The 14,635-nt window shown below is 38.0% G+C and overlaps 2 protein-coding genes and 1 long non-coding RNA gene across 9 annotated transcripts in view; 2 read left to right on the top strand and 1 right to left on the bottom strand.

Moving 5' to 3' along the window:
* ccdc177 (coiled-coil domain containing 177) overlaps positions 1 to 14,635 on the top strand; it is a 152,570-nt gene that overhangs the window by 114,654 nt on the left and 23,281 nt on the right. The window lies entirely within an intron of this gene.
* Positions 1 to 14,635, bottom strand: part of smoc1 (SPARC related modular calcium binding 1) — a 52,897-nt gene that overhangs the window by 31,668 nt on the left and 6,594 nt on the right. For all 5 annotated transcript variants that reach the window (XM_085143393.1, XM_085143392.1, XM_085143394.1 and 2 more), the window contains exon 2: positions 498 to 660. In XM_085143393.1, the coding sequence (XP_084999519.1) occupies positions 498 to 660 (163 nt within the window). The remainder of the gene's footprint in view (positions 1 to 497; positions 661 to 14,635) is intronic.
* On the top strand, positions 1,774 to 14,557 carry LOC146495948 (uncharacterized). Of its 2 annotated transcripts, XR_014871190.1 has the most exons (3): positions 1,774 to 3,170; positions 4,417 to 4,532; positions 4,904 to 14,557. It is a non-coding gene; the product is annotated as an uncharacterized LOC146495948 (long non-coding RNA). The 2 variants fall into 2 exon arrangements; XR_014871189.1 differs by having other exon boundaries at positions 1,774 to 4,532.

Genomic DNA, 14,635 nt, shown 5'->3' with positions numbered 1-14,635 from the left:
CTATAGTACACCATATGTTTTTAGGGTGATTTTCTTTTTGATCCATTTCGTCTCCAGCCCTAGATACAGATTCAGAAAATGAGCAAAGCATCAGTATAGGTAGGCCAAGTTAACCTCAACTGCAATCCCACAGGTCAGCTAATCTTAGTACAGAGTCAGTTCTTTTATACAACCTAAAGTTGCTATGCATCTGCAAGCTGCTTTGCAACCAACCTTCATCCCAACACGTCTCATTAGTGCTGTGTCTGACTTATTATTGTACCTGTTGTGTGCCGTTGATGTATGTAAATGCATATATGACTTTTACTGATAGCTGTGGACTGTTATGTGTGAGAAATGGATTGTGTAAACACAGACATCAGGAAAACATTGATGTAAACATCATCACTTTTTACATTTATAAAAAAACAGATGAATCCTACATCTCAATTTTCTTGAATGCACCCTGAAAATAGCTCCATGTATCTGCACAAAGTTGACCAGAGTTTAGCTCTCACCTCGACACCGGCCTCTGTGTGCTAATGCGAGTGTCTTATCTTTGCAGCGCGCCTTCTGCAATTCACAGTTGCTATCATAGCTCCGCCCGTCTGAACCACACACCGGCTTCCCCGTCCTTGAGCAGGTGATCCCACAGTCCCTGTCTCTGTCTCCAATCAGCCACTGCAACAACAAATACAGCAACATGTTAACATAACACTGGTGCAATACACATTTAACTCACTTCAGATTTTATATAACGGGACAGACACATTTTGAGATTAGGGACTTTGGAACTTTTTTGTCATCCCTTGAAAAATTGGTTTGTTCTTACTTTTTGGCGTCTACTCTTTCTAGCTCCCCTATGTCTGAACAAAGGCAGCATTCAGCTGAATCTGAGGTTATGCCAAACTAACATACAAATTGGACTCACGGGTCACTTGCCTATTTTGCTCAAAACATTTCTGTTTTTCTCAAACACTTGTCAGCTGCTGCCTTGCTTTTTTTTTTTTAGGCCGACGTGACAAGATTGTTTTGCACTGAAGCTTGACCTAGAGGCTAATTTATGTAATTGATCTTTGGCTGAAGACAGGTTCAACGTTGATTAAGTTTCAAAGTAGCCAAACCACACTCTCCAATAGGAATCTTTCTTCCCCTCTCCCAAGATCACTCATGATCTATTAGTGAGTCAATTATACTGTACTGTTGGAACACGGCCTCCTTTCTGACAGCAGTAATGGTCCTTGGCATTACAGATGCCTCAGATATATTTAAGCTCTAAAGGATTTCAGGGGAGTACAAACTTTGCCAGAAAGATGGAGTTTTGTGTTAGTGAGTGGAGAGAGTAGGTGTGTACTGAGCAGCAACAGAGTCCTCTGCTATGGGAAGTGTCCCAGTTGTGTACCTGAGCCAACTCTTGTTGAAATTATTTTCAGTATTCCAACATGAAAACACAAGAAGCAACTGTGTCATCTCGCTAGTGATGATTAAGCTTTTTTTTTTTATTCTAAAGGTAAAAAAAACAAAAAAAACAAAAAGAAAATAAAAATATCCTGCAGATTAAAACTTTTATCAAATGTGTTTCATACCCAAGGTCTCAAAAGTGACTAGAAGAGATCTAGTTGAATCCAACAGAGCATCAAGAGCAGGTACTTTACCAAAAAAAGGACACACTTTTCCAACCTTCACTTGCCAACTCATATCAGACAATCTGAGGCCATTTGCGAAGTGATCTACATTGAGCTTTCGTGCTTCTCTCATTGTAACCCCCACCCCCCACCCCCTCCTGGCCCCAGCCTCCAACTTCAAAACTTTTTTTTTTATTATTTTGAAAAACATTAAAAAATGTTGCTTGGAGACAGATTTTCTCTGAACGTCTAATCAGAAAGACATGAGCAAAGGGTAGATTGTAACTAGGCCAAATTTCTGATGTCATGAATGAGCTGGTAGACAACTGGATCTCATATACACACCAGACGTTTTCATCAAACATGCTCTAAACTCCTCTGTGGCTTTGAATTAGTGTTACTCTTGTTATCAAGGAGTGAGAACCCAACACAATCATCATCTCTGAAGTCTGTAACTTTCTGTTTATTCTGCCTTTAAAAAAACAAGAAACTGCCAGTACAATCAGACTTGAAATATTTTCTATTGACAACAGCTTCCTAGGAATTTTGACTTATGTATACCTTAACCTTAATCTATTCTAGATGGCCTGTATTTGTATAGCGCTTTACTACTTCCTAAGGACCCCAAAGCGCTTTACACAACCAGTCATCCACCCATTCACACACACATTCACACACTGGTGATGGCAAGCTACATTGTAGCCACAGCCACCCTCTGACCACCACCAGTAGGCAACGGGTGAAGTGTCTTGCCCACGGACACAACAACCAAGACTGTCCAAGCCGGGGCTCGAACCGGCAATGTTCCGATTACAAGGCGAACTCCCAACTCTTGAGCCACAATCGCCCCTAGATCGCCCTCTACAGGTCATTTTAGTATACACTAAAGTCTACACTAAAATAATTTTTCACGTGATGTACATCTCATTTCTTTATATTTTGCAAGGGAAATGGGAAAGATGCAGCAATTTACTAATGCATATTGGAAATTCAGTAAACAGCAGATGCATCAACGGATTAATTGTGTCATCTCACTAGTAATGATGAAGCAATTTTTTAAATTCTAAACACAAAACCAAGGTATGTAGTCATGCCAGCAGCTCTGTAAACCCATTTTTTACTGGAAGTAGTTGGGTTTTTTTAATTTTATTTTACTTGTCCACATTGAGTCCACTTATAGTATAGTTAGCTGGTGCACTTAATGTATTTTAACTGTGCAGACACGTTTGCAAAGCAAAGCTTGGAATGCCATTAGGTTTGCATGTCATAGACCACAGTTTGTGACCTTATTGTGGTGCATGTGGTGCACCACAATAAGGTGGAATAATTAATGTCCATGCAAACTATTGCAATCAATCAGTTTGCTGTGACGGTTAAAAAATAGGCATCCCTTGACACATGCTGGTAAAACCTGAAGCATCACTTCAGCCACAGTGGCAAAATACTCTTGCTACTTGAATTTTATATTCTTTATCATATTCTGGCTGATATTTCATTCTCTTTAGTGACCTGGAAAGAAAACGGGATTTTAACTTGTTATAACCTGCAGCACAAAGCCAAAACGCGGTGAGTAAAATGAGACGCAGGTCAGAAAATCATCCATTTGCAGTCTCTGTGGGGTTTTTTCACTTTACAAATACCAAACGATCGTTGCCAGCGCTGACAGCTGTGACGGTCAAAACATAAATTTTTTAAAACTCAACATTTGAATCCAAAACTGAGTCCCAAATTCAAAAAGCAAATTATCTGCCAAGTGGTGATTTAATATCACCAGTGTCCAATGCAAATGAACAAGTTTCAAGACTACATGGCTCTTTTTTTTATTTATAATAGTGATGACTATTGAGTTTTTCTGGCTTTTTCTTTTACAATCATTTTACTCCACTGCAAAATATGTAACGGTGCACAAAAAATCAGCTTTTATTACTAAATGTGACATTAATTAGATTGTTTGGACATTTTTTAGACTTACTATCATGGAAATAATCCTACATTTAGATACTTCATTATCTGCAAAGATAACTGGATTTTTCTTGAAATATAAAAAGATACTCAACATTATTAGCTAGATAAATCAGAAGCCAAAGTAAATGTCCTGAAACTGGAAGGTAACAGATTTAACCCCTTAAAAACATTGTCTTGTATTGAACGTCTGAACAAAGGCAGAAATGTTAAGTTTATGTTGATTCTTCCCATATAGAAGACCCTTAATACAACAAGGTAAAGTAAGATTCAAACAAAGGGATTAATACTTCGGAGAGACACAAATACAGCTTGCCATGCTGTAAAAATACCCCTAAAACAAGGCAGAGAGTTTAACCTGATTCCAGGCTTGGCACTGAACCGTCACAGAGGAGCTCTTGTCAGATAGTGCAGAGTAAAACTAAATCATGACGTACCTCTTTATGAGAACGTGCAGACAGGGAGAAAAACGTGGCACATCATTCTAAGTTTTAACTTGCATGTCTTCCTCTTGGCTTTGGTCAAGGACAGCAATTATTCAGTAATTGGAAAAAAGCATGTATCTGCATTATATCACGTTTTTTTCCCAGACTAACCAGACATATGACCATTATTCATTATCCAGGTAGAGAGCGACCATGTCAACTTTCTTTTTAAGCATTAGCAGAGGAGAGAGCAGTTACTTGTTTCTTCCACAGGAGAAATGATTAAAAATAGTCAACTAGCCTGAGCCAAACGACTGTGGATGGAAAGCAGTTTGTCTGTGTGGTAAACTGTTAAACTGGTACATCACCATCCAAAACAAACCATTTTTAAAAAGTGATTTAGCTCTATTCAACTTCTTCTTCAGGTTACGAGCCAAAGAGTCTGGCCTCTGCCCACAGACTGACCTGTCCTCCCCATCACTGACTCACAAACTTACTCTACCTCCACTGTCATAATAAAGCATTGGGACGGCATTGTCTGGTAGGTGGAAATCAACACTTCTACCATGTCTCCCACAGTTCTTACTCATACCGTCCCACCCAAACACTCGCCTCTGGTAAAGGTGAAACAGACACTCAAGGAGATCATGAAAAGTTTCCCAATTTATAGTTGAGAGTTTTAATAAATGGAAGATTTTATTTTAATAAAGTACTTTAAAAGGGTAGGAAAGCATTACTCAAGCAGTCACCGGAACATTTTACCCATTGTTTAGCTTTCAGTGTGACAGCATATAAATTTATCAAGTGTGAGTTATTGTTCTGTATGTTTCAAGTAGTACTCTTGAAATTCTAAGATAAACTAAAAGCACATCACAGAGAGCAATGTTGTGATGTGTTCTTTCTCTCTTAGAGCTTTATCTGCATCACAGCGGTGTCTTCACAGTAACCTGTTAAGTAGTTTGTGAAATATATTCCTGGAAAGTTAACATAAGGTATGTAACAGCACCGATCAGGCCAAACATTTAAATAGCTGTCAGGTAATGGTCCCGATGCAGTGTAAAGTCCTGCTCGGAAACCATTAGTCCAGACATTCACTAACCTTAAAAACTCCCCGCATACCGATCTGATCAAGCATCTACTGGATGCACCAGAAAAGGCCTGCAAACACTGAGACCCAAAGGAAACATCATCAGTTAACTTGTCAGAGTGACTTGAAATGATTGATACCACTCTCTTGTCTCTGCGCCATGAAGCCTCAGCCAGCGGCTGACTCGTTACTGATGAAATCCTTTTGATAAGTTTTGTAATGTACTTTGTTTCCTTTTAAATTAATATTAATTACCGTTTCACAGAACCCTGAAACACATAACTATATTTGGTAAAGAAATGTTCAAGAGGGCTGTGCAAAATAAAATCTTGACCCAACCCTTATTTTTTTATATATATATATTTTTGCTAGGAAAATCAGAAATAGGTGCAAAGATTTACTGAAACGTGCAAACTGTTTCAATAAATCTGTACAAAAACAGACATTGAACGACTCTAACAAGCCTCATTTCCTTTTACGCAGTGTTCAGGAATAGTTCTTCGGGCTTTTTGAAGGACATTTCAAAACTCTTCTTTGAATGCTGGCTACCTTTTCTTACATTGTGTCAAGAAGTTGAGCTCTGGGCCCTGGAAAAGTCAATCCTTCACTGCTAAGTGTTCCAAGGTATACTTTTACTGCACTGTCAGTGTGTTTGGGATCATAGTCATGCTGACACTGGTTCACACCATAAAATCTGTGCCTTTTTTATGCTCGAATGATTCACAGGTCAGTTTGTAAGTGGCTTAACAAACTCAAAATACATTCCTCTGAAAATGGACTGGACTGGCTGAAAAAGTAGCCAATGTCCAAAAGTGTCTGGCTCCTTGGAAACAAAATATAAAGAAATGAGGTTCAGCTCATTTCTGCACTACTGCAAATTAAAACAACCACCTGAAAAATATCTAGCTTAACAGAGAATGATGAGTCAAACCCTTTGGAAAGAAGATCAAATAGTCTGTAGCATGCTAAACTCTTTCCAATCTAATCTGAATACTCTGCTTTCTTTCACAGTAACATCTCAAACTGCATCTTAAGGACACTCTGCAGCGGCTCAGATTTTGATTCCTCCACATTTGTCTCACTATAAACAATGTGAATGTGCTCCACATTTAAATACTGCAAAAAAGCAGTTAATGTTACTTACTTTTTTACTTTAGTACTAGACAAAATTTCTGCCTTCTTAATCTTTCCTTTACTCTCCGGCTTACTGACTATTATCTGAGCTGACCTGAAGTGATAAACCCCACCCATCACACAGCCTGAAGAAGTTAAAAAACAAACATTTAGAGTTATTTTCAGTCACTCCCTGACCCAGGACTATGTGACAGTGATCAGCTGATACAGTATAAACCAGGCTGACAGGACCTGGCATTATCTCCTGAGGAGAAACAGCCCCAACTGTTAGGCCCGTAATGGCCGACACTCCATAATCACAGCCAAACAAACACATCTACATTAAACAGGCTAACATATAACTGGAGCTGTTAAGGAACAAAGTAACATTAATTACATAAATCTTAATTACCTAAACATTATAGTGCAACAGGCAACACTCAAGGATTTATAGAGCCACATCCCCAAACAACATAATGGAGTGAAATAACGTAACTTTAACAACCACTCAGAGGCACTTTCTTTAATGTCCAAACAGTAGAACTAAAAGAAATGCATATTTTATAAATCTCGTTACACTATGAAGATGCGAGATCCTGCTTCTCCTGATGGACCACCAAAGAGATTAGGTGAAAGATTAGCTGGAGGTAAAACACCAGGGGAGTTACACGATGGTTTGGTACTGATATCTTGACCGGGAAACAATGAGCATTGACATTCTCACATTTAACAAGCCACATTCCGCCAACACACACAAGTGAACAAGCTCGCACACGCATCGAAGTCAGAATAACACAGATCCCCGAGCCCTCTCTCCACCACTTGTAAAATAAGTGAAATGCAACCCCCATTGTGCAACCATTACAGCATTAGCAAAATGGTCTTTTTTACCATCACTGGCAGCTAGTCTGTTCCACTCCAACCCGCCGCAATGGAAAAAGAAGAAAAAATATGATTAGAAAATGATCATTTTTATAAAGAGTGAAAAATTGGCTATGTGAGACAGAACCAAGGTGGTAGTTAATATGCAGATCACATCTACAATAAGTGTTTTTAATTTAGTAGAACTAATTTCTTTGGACAGATTAGGAGTATTAAAAAAGCGTTAACACAGCATAAACGGTTGATCCCGTTTTCACCTTTATCAGGTAATGCTTTAATGGGGAACAGACTTGCTGAAGGTTTGTTGAACAGCAACTTAGCTGATTTATTTCCCAGATTTATTGGAACTGGGATGACGTAAATGAACTAAAAGCTGCACAGCACAACATGAGCTGCGTGCTTACTGTATTTTATTTATAGCTTTTATTCTCAGTTATGGTATGTGCCTTAGTGAGTGCACCACCGAAATCTTTGGACTCAAAGTGAACAGTTTAAAAAACAAAAGATCTAAAAAGAAACAGAGATGTTGTCTTTTTAATTCCTTGAGTTTGTCTTCCTTGTCATAAACTGGCGCCTGCATTACCCAAATATAACCCAGCTTTCAACAGTTACATCCAGAAATTTGTGGTGTTATGGCTGGAAGCAGCTGGACAGGAAGTTTCACAGATCTTAAACTTCACTTCTTTCTCTACATTTCCATATTGTTTCTCGTATTGTTTCATCTTTTTGTAACTTATCAGACCAAGCTGCACTGATTAGTGACCTGAGGACAAGACTTTTTTGTTTTTGTTGTTTTTCACAGTACTATCTCCCAAGTATTACAAACCCTCTGAGAGGAAAATATTAACTCATAGATAGCACCATGAAACTTCCCATCTAATTACTTACATTAAGACAATTATTTCTTGTATGACAAAGTTGTTTTTAAATACACTATTTCCTAAATATGTGTTAATTTGCACAGATTTTCATTCATAAATACATGTTTATATGTCTTTATATATTTCCTGATAATAATTAGAGAGATTATTTTTCAGTCCTGTTTTTGGGATTTTATTCGGTGACAGAATAATTTATTTTTGTAGGGTCATTAACTTTCTAAATATGTGCTTATCATGTTTTTAGGAATAAAAGTTGTATTTAAGTAGTATTTTTATCTTACTGACCACTTAAAGCACTTTGGACTGCATGTCACATGTTAACCATGCATTCATAGAAGTACTTCATTCACTTTATACAATTTAGTGTCACATATTAACCTATTATGCATGTCTTTGGACTACTGGAAGAAAGCTGGAGAACCTGAAGGAAACCCAAACCAGGGTTCAAACTCGGGATCTTTCTGGCAATAGTGCTAACCACTGCGTTACCATGGCACATTATAAGTAAGGCTCAGAATGACATGATCAAAGGCCTCTGAAAAAACCTTCAGAATTTAAAAAGGTGTAAAACTGGAAAGTTTGGTTTATGCAGCTGCTACTAATCTTGAGATTTGTGGTTACACTTCAGTAAAAGAAAAAAAACATAGACAACATCTAGTAAGATAAGATATGAAGCCAGTCAAAGCCGAATATGTTCACATTATTTAAAAAAAATAATTAAAACTATTTAAGTTCACCAAACGACAACAAAAAGAAAAATCTAAATGAAATAGTTTATCTTTGAAAACAGACTTCTGCATGACTTGGGGAGCTAACGTTTAACTAGCGAACTTACTGGATGGCTGTTTGGTTCATCATTATCAGCTGTGGTATCTTTTTAATACCTACTGAAACAATGACTTGTGGTGTTTGTGTGTTATGTGGAGGATTGCATAAAAGTTCAGCTTTTTTGTATTTGTTTAACACCCTTCATGAGCTGCCAAGAGAGATAAAGTTTCAAACCTGCAGCCAGGCGTTCCAGTAAGCAAGACGCTGTACTTGAGCCCGATGTTACACTTGGAAGTCACTGCCTATAATGCTGTTACTGTTCAAACTGAGAAATATAGCATACCAGTCCATTGAAGACATTTAATACTCGTGCGTGCTTTGAAATTTTTATTGCCAACGGTCTGCAGAAAATTTGTAGTGCTGACATTTTTAAAGACATTTCACTGTGATTAGGCATCATTGACATCAGCTTTCTTATGTGTTTTCCAGAAAATTTCCTGATGTTAATTAGAGATGATATTTTCCAGAGCTGTTTTTGGAGAGCCATTTATTCCGTCACAGAACAGAAGGTGATACGCTGGTTATGTTGCTGTCAAAGCTGCCTTGGTTATTAATACTTGCGAACATAAATATGTTGCAATCATGCACAGAAAGCATATTTTGGATGTTTGGCTGTTTAGTCTGTGTAGAACTTGAGCCAGCATAATACAAATACAGGCTCCAATATGGTTGCAATTATACAACACAGTGGTCCAAATTTCGCCAGCTTCACTGATTCTTCTTCCCTGATTGAAACACACAGTAGTCAATAATCCAAACTCTTTACTTGGAAAAGCCCGCGGCCTCTTTTTTTAAACAAGGGATGACCTCAGCTCTTACCCTGATAGCATAAGAGATGTTTAAATCAGATTAACTAACAGCACCATGCACCTTAACATGAATGACATCACTGCTTCTACAGAAAAGGCTTTCGCGTGCACAGATGGATTCATTACAGCCTGGTCCGCATCACTGCATGTGTGTGAGCGCAAAACAGCGAGAGGGAGATCTGTGTGCCAGCTTCACGCTAACGTGTGATGGGCTCATTATAGCCTCCGGGCATAACAACAACAACAAACAATACAACAACACCGACACATATATAAAGACATACATGCATGGCTATCTAATGCATCCCTGTGTCATTAATCATCAGGTGTTTTGGCATTCCCTCACTGGGAAATAAGTGGATTAGTCAAATGGGGGAAAAGGATGAAAGTGAGCCAACCACAGAGGTAACAAGCCAATGAAAGTTGTCCACCAAAGACAGAGCTAATTGTGTACGGTTGTGGGCTTTTAACAGGCAGAGGTAATCACTTTTGTCCGATAATTAGCATTTAGTTTTCAGGAAATCTATAAAGTGAATGCCATCTGTCATGCTGTTTGAATTAACACAGTGTTTAAAAAAGTGTAGAAAATAAAAAGGAATGTATTAAAAGCTACATCATTCTTTTCCCCATTCTTTTTAACTTAACTCTGTATTGAGAAAGGAAAACCAGCTGACTAAATAAAAAGGCTTGAGACACAATTTTAGCATTTTAAAAATATTCTCCCACTTTTTTGGTGTGGAAGCTTTTAAAGAAGGTGGACAATTTTCACACAGGAGGCATAAGGTCTGTGAGCCATCCACAGTAGGAAGAAATGACTGGGAATGAACTATTATATGCCCTGTTATTGAAGTGGATCTCCATATTTAGCAAGGCCAGAGTTTCATACAATGAGGTCAGTAACGTTTCCTTGTGGTTAACCTCCTAAGACCCGAAATCTTTCATGGCATGCATTTTTAATTTCTCTTTGCTATTTTATTTGGTATTTACAATTGAGTAATGATGTACATAACTCTTTATTTGATGTCTGAACACAGCAGCATTTTTCCTGAGTACAAAAACAAATTGAGAAACAACAATTGTGCCACTTTGAGCAATATGGCTCATTTGAAAGCCATTTGAAAGAGCAAAATTTAGTATTGTGGTCTAGACAACCCAAAATGTGATGTCCCCATACGTGGACGCCAGGTCCTAGGAGGTTAAAACACCTGAATTTATTTTTTCTGCTGATAAAACTGTATGATGTCAATAACAGTGGACATAACCCACATACATCCAGAGTAGAATATATGAAGCAAGTTTTCTTAAAGGTAAAGCCACCCTTCACACAGGCCTACAGCGACAATCTGGCAACCACCTGTCACTAGTGAAAAATGTGTATTCCTTGACGAGCTGGCAACAGTTGCTAGAAGTTGCAAAGTGAACGTAGTAGCACAAAAAACCTCCTTATATTTGGTTGTTAGCAGACGTTGATGACTGAAGGTGAACATGCTCAGTTCCTGGTTTTCTATCACACTTAAGTTTGATACACTTAACTTTAAGTTTTATTACTGCTTGACTATTCCTTTGCAAGTGTTTGCATACAGGTGGGCATGTTCCATGCAAATAAAAGGCTACTGTGGCGATCAAAGTAATCACAAAGTGGGTTTTGCACCTTCTTTGCGACCTTCAGCAACCACTCGCCAACCGGTTATCAGTGATGGGAATAATGGCGTTACAAGTAACAGCGTTACTTTTTTTCAGTAACTAATAAACTAACTAATTACTATTTCTATCGTTACAACGCCATTACTGTTACTAACAAGAAAATTCGGTGCGGTTGCGTTACTATTTTTCAACAAACAGACGGTTGAAGCTGTCTTCAGCTTACTGTATCTTATATCAGTTGCATGGAAGTAGCTGTAAGTAATCTGAGCGCTACAGCTTTAAGCAGCTGCGCGCGCTCCTGCAGATGGCAATCACTTTCTGCCCGACAATCACTTTTTGGCACAACACCTGGAGCTAAGGGGGCAAAACAATCACATGACTGCTGCTGTTTGACTGAGGAAGAATATAGTCGTGGTAAGCCAATCACATGACCACTTTAAGATGATAAAGCAACAAGGTGATATATACCAGTTTTTAAATTGTGTTGATAGGCCACGTAAAACCAGAGTCACGATAAACAATATATACGCGGCGTTTTTTCCTGAATAGTTTCGTCTCGTTTACTGTCTAAGGACAGCGCTAGCAAGCACTCTCTGCTTATGACCAAAAAAAAACCAAAAAACAAGAAACAGCCCTTTCGTGTTGGTGGAAAAGTGCACCATGTTGACCAATCAAAAATGATATGGCAACATGACTTTTGGTTGTTTAGGAAGAGGAGGAAGTTTGAGGAGTGACGGCGAGAGAAAGACAGCAGAAAAAGAGAGAGAGGGCGTTTTGAGATGTGAGAGATTTGTGACGTTTAGCGTGTTTGGAGTGTGTAGTTAATGTGTTGTCTTGTGTAATTATTGTGTAGTGTTGTGGATAGTTTTGTGTTGTGTGTCAGAACAATGATGTGACTGCTGTCTCCAGGTAGAAAAAGGAGTGATACACCTTTTTTGGAGTGGCACAAATAATTTGTGTGGCATCTTATTGTTTGTAAAACTTGTGCATATGATTTTAAAATTGACCATTTATATTTGCATTTAAAGTTATGAAATATGATTCATTAAACATGTTTGTGGTTGTTACAGTAAAAATATCACTTTTTCTACTCGGATTTTATGTTTTTTGTCTGATTTTAGATCAATTGTGTTAATACAGTATGTCAAAATGAAAACATAAACGTAAATTCAGGCACGTGAGGTTGTGCTGAAAAGGATGATACCAAACAAGGCAAAGTAAATAGTTTTTAAAGGTGAAATGTAGAGGAAACATCAAAAGTAGTTAAAAATGGCCAATTATAACCTGGACCCCATGGTTAAACATTTTTTTTAAAGTAACGCAATAGTTACTTTTCAAGTAATTACTTATTTTTAGAATCTTGTAACTCAGTTACTAACTCAGTTACTTTTTTGAAGAAGTAACTAGTAACTATAATTACTTTTTCAAAGTAATTGCTGCTGGTTACATACACATAGTTGCCAAGAATCACCAACTGGTCTCCTAAATGAAACATAACTGGAAAAGAACTAAATCAAAAGTTATTCTGGAGAGTCCAAGAATAAAAAATATGGAGTTCAAATTAAGCATAATTGTTCCACTGTAGCACCTCCCCCTTTGTTTCCTTTAGTTTTGGAAAATGTTCTTGTAGAAAAGCTGCAGAGCAATGAGGTAAAGACTGAAAGCAACTTGAATACAAACACTGAATCCAATAACCTTTGCAGGCAGATGAAGTTTCTGCCTCCGCCTAAGAACCAAAACAAAGAAAACCTGCGACTTTACTGTTAACATGTGTTATAAATGGAGAAATAGTCCTGATTCTCTGTGGGCTCATCATGAGCAACTGCGGTCTGATTACTGTTGTTAATCTATTAATATGAAAATCTAGTTTATCCAGTAAATAAAGAGTTGACGACCACACCATCCTGAAATCAGATTTCCCCTTGATGATGGCCAGGACATAAACACGTGATTAATGAATGTTGAAAACATCCTTATTTTTTCTTTTGAAGTGGTATGAAGAAATCTAAATCAAAGTATAAGTAAGGAGGAGGAGGGGGGACATGTTCTTCCTTTTCGGAAATGGCTCTAAATCTGATTAACAACATTCCTTGTTTGTCACTAATGCTACATCCTGGCTAAAGAACAGTCAGCTGTCTCTGCTGTTCCCAGGAAGCGTGTGTATGTGTGTGTGCCCGTCACCCATTACAATAGGTTCCATGTCGCCATTGCATACTAACGCTGAGACCACACACTCACTTAAATCAAAGGAAACTTAAATACGAGGCAGAGCAGAAGCTAATCTGCTGAACCAGTTTGATAGGGAAGAGGAAGTGTTTCTGCCATCCTGATAATCAAAAGGATTACAGAGAGCCATAACTCTTTCAACAAGCAGTAGTCCTCTCAAACAAGAGTCTGTGTTTGTCACTATAAGGCCAAATTTACATAGAGTAAGTTCCCATAGTGGGATAGATTGCATAAATGCAAACCAAAATGATCACGAGGATCTGCAAAAGAAAAGCGAGGTTGAATTAAGTAGCAGTGATCCGTGAGTGGAGCACACTGGCCTGATTCTTGGAACAAACTTAAGGCTGCTTTTCATTATACTGATTAGAACGCCATGAAATTGAGCATGAAATGTATCTGATGATCATGCAGGCATGAGAGGGAATTGACATATGAAAGCAATTTGATTGGTCACTTGTTGAGTCACTATTAAAGCAATCTGTTAGTGTCAGATGGAGCCTAGGTGTGCAGTCACATGAGATCTTGGCTTATGAGTGTCAAAATCAGAGGTTTCCATAAAAGTTTGTTAAACCATTTGTAATGGATCATTTTAATCAGGTGGGATTCGTGACTGGTATTACCCAAGGTCATTCTTATGTACGTATGTTTCTAACATAAATTAAATATGATATTCTTTTTGCTTAACCTTCAAGTGACTAGATAAGATCATTGATGTCGCCAGAAAAATAATTATATTCTGCTGCAATATCCATCCATTCATTCTCTTCTGCTAAAACAGCTATCCCAGCTGTCTTTGGGCAAGAGGCAGGGTACACCCTGGAAAGGTCGCCGATCTGTCGCAGAGCTAACACATAGAGAAGAACAGGTATTCACACTCACACCTATGGGCAATTTAGAATTGCCAATTAACTCAATCCCACTAACTGTATGTCTTTGGACAGTGGGAGGAAGTTGGAGTACTGTGCAGACATGGTGAGATCATGCAAACTCCAGAAAAACACTGAACTGATGGTGGAATTGAATACCGGACCTTCTTGTTGTGAGGCTAACCACTGCACCACCGTTTCCCTGCTGTTTTATTTTTATTTTCCTGAAATTTTTTTTTCAGGAAAGTTAGATAAGGCCATTTATTTATTTATTTTTTAATATTAGAGAAAATAATTCTACCATAATT

The sequence above is a fragment of the Neolamprologus multifasciatus genome, chromosome 19 (genome assembly GCF_963576455.1).
Source record: "Neolamprologus multifasciatus chromosome 19, fNeoMul1.2, whole genome shotgun sequence".
Lineage (NCBI taxonomy): Eukaryota > Metazoa > Chordata > Actinopteri > Cichliformes > Cichlidae > Neolamprologus > Neolamprologus multifasciatus.
The sequence above is the reverse complement of the archived record's forward strand: the minus strand, read 5'-3'. Positions and strand labels throughout refer to the sequence as shown.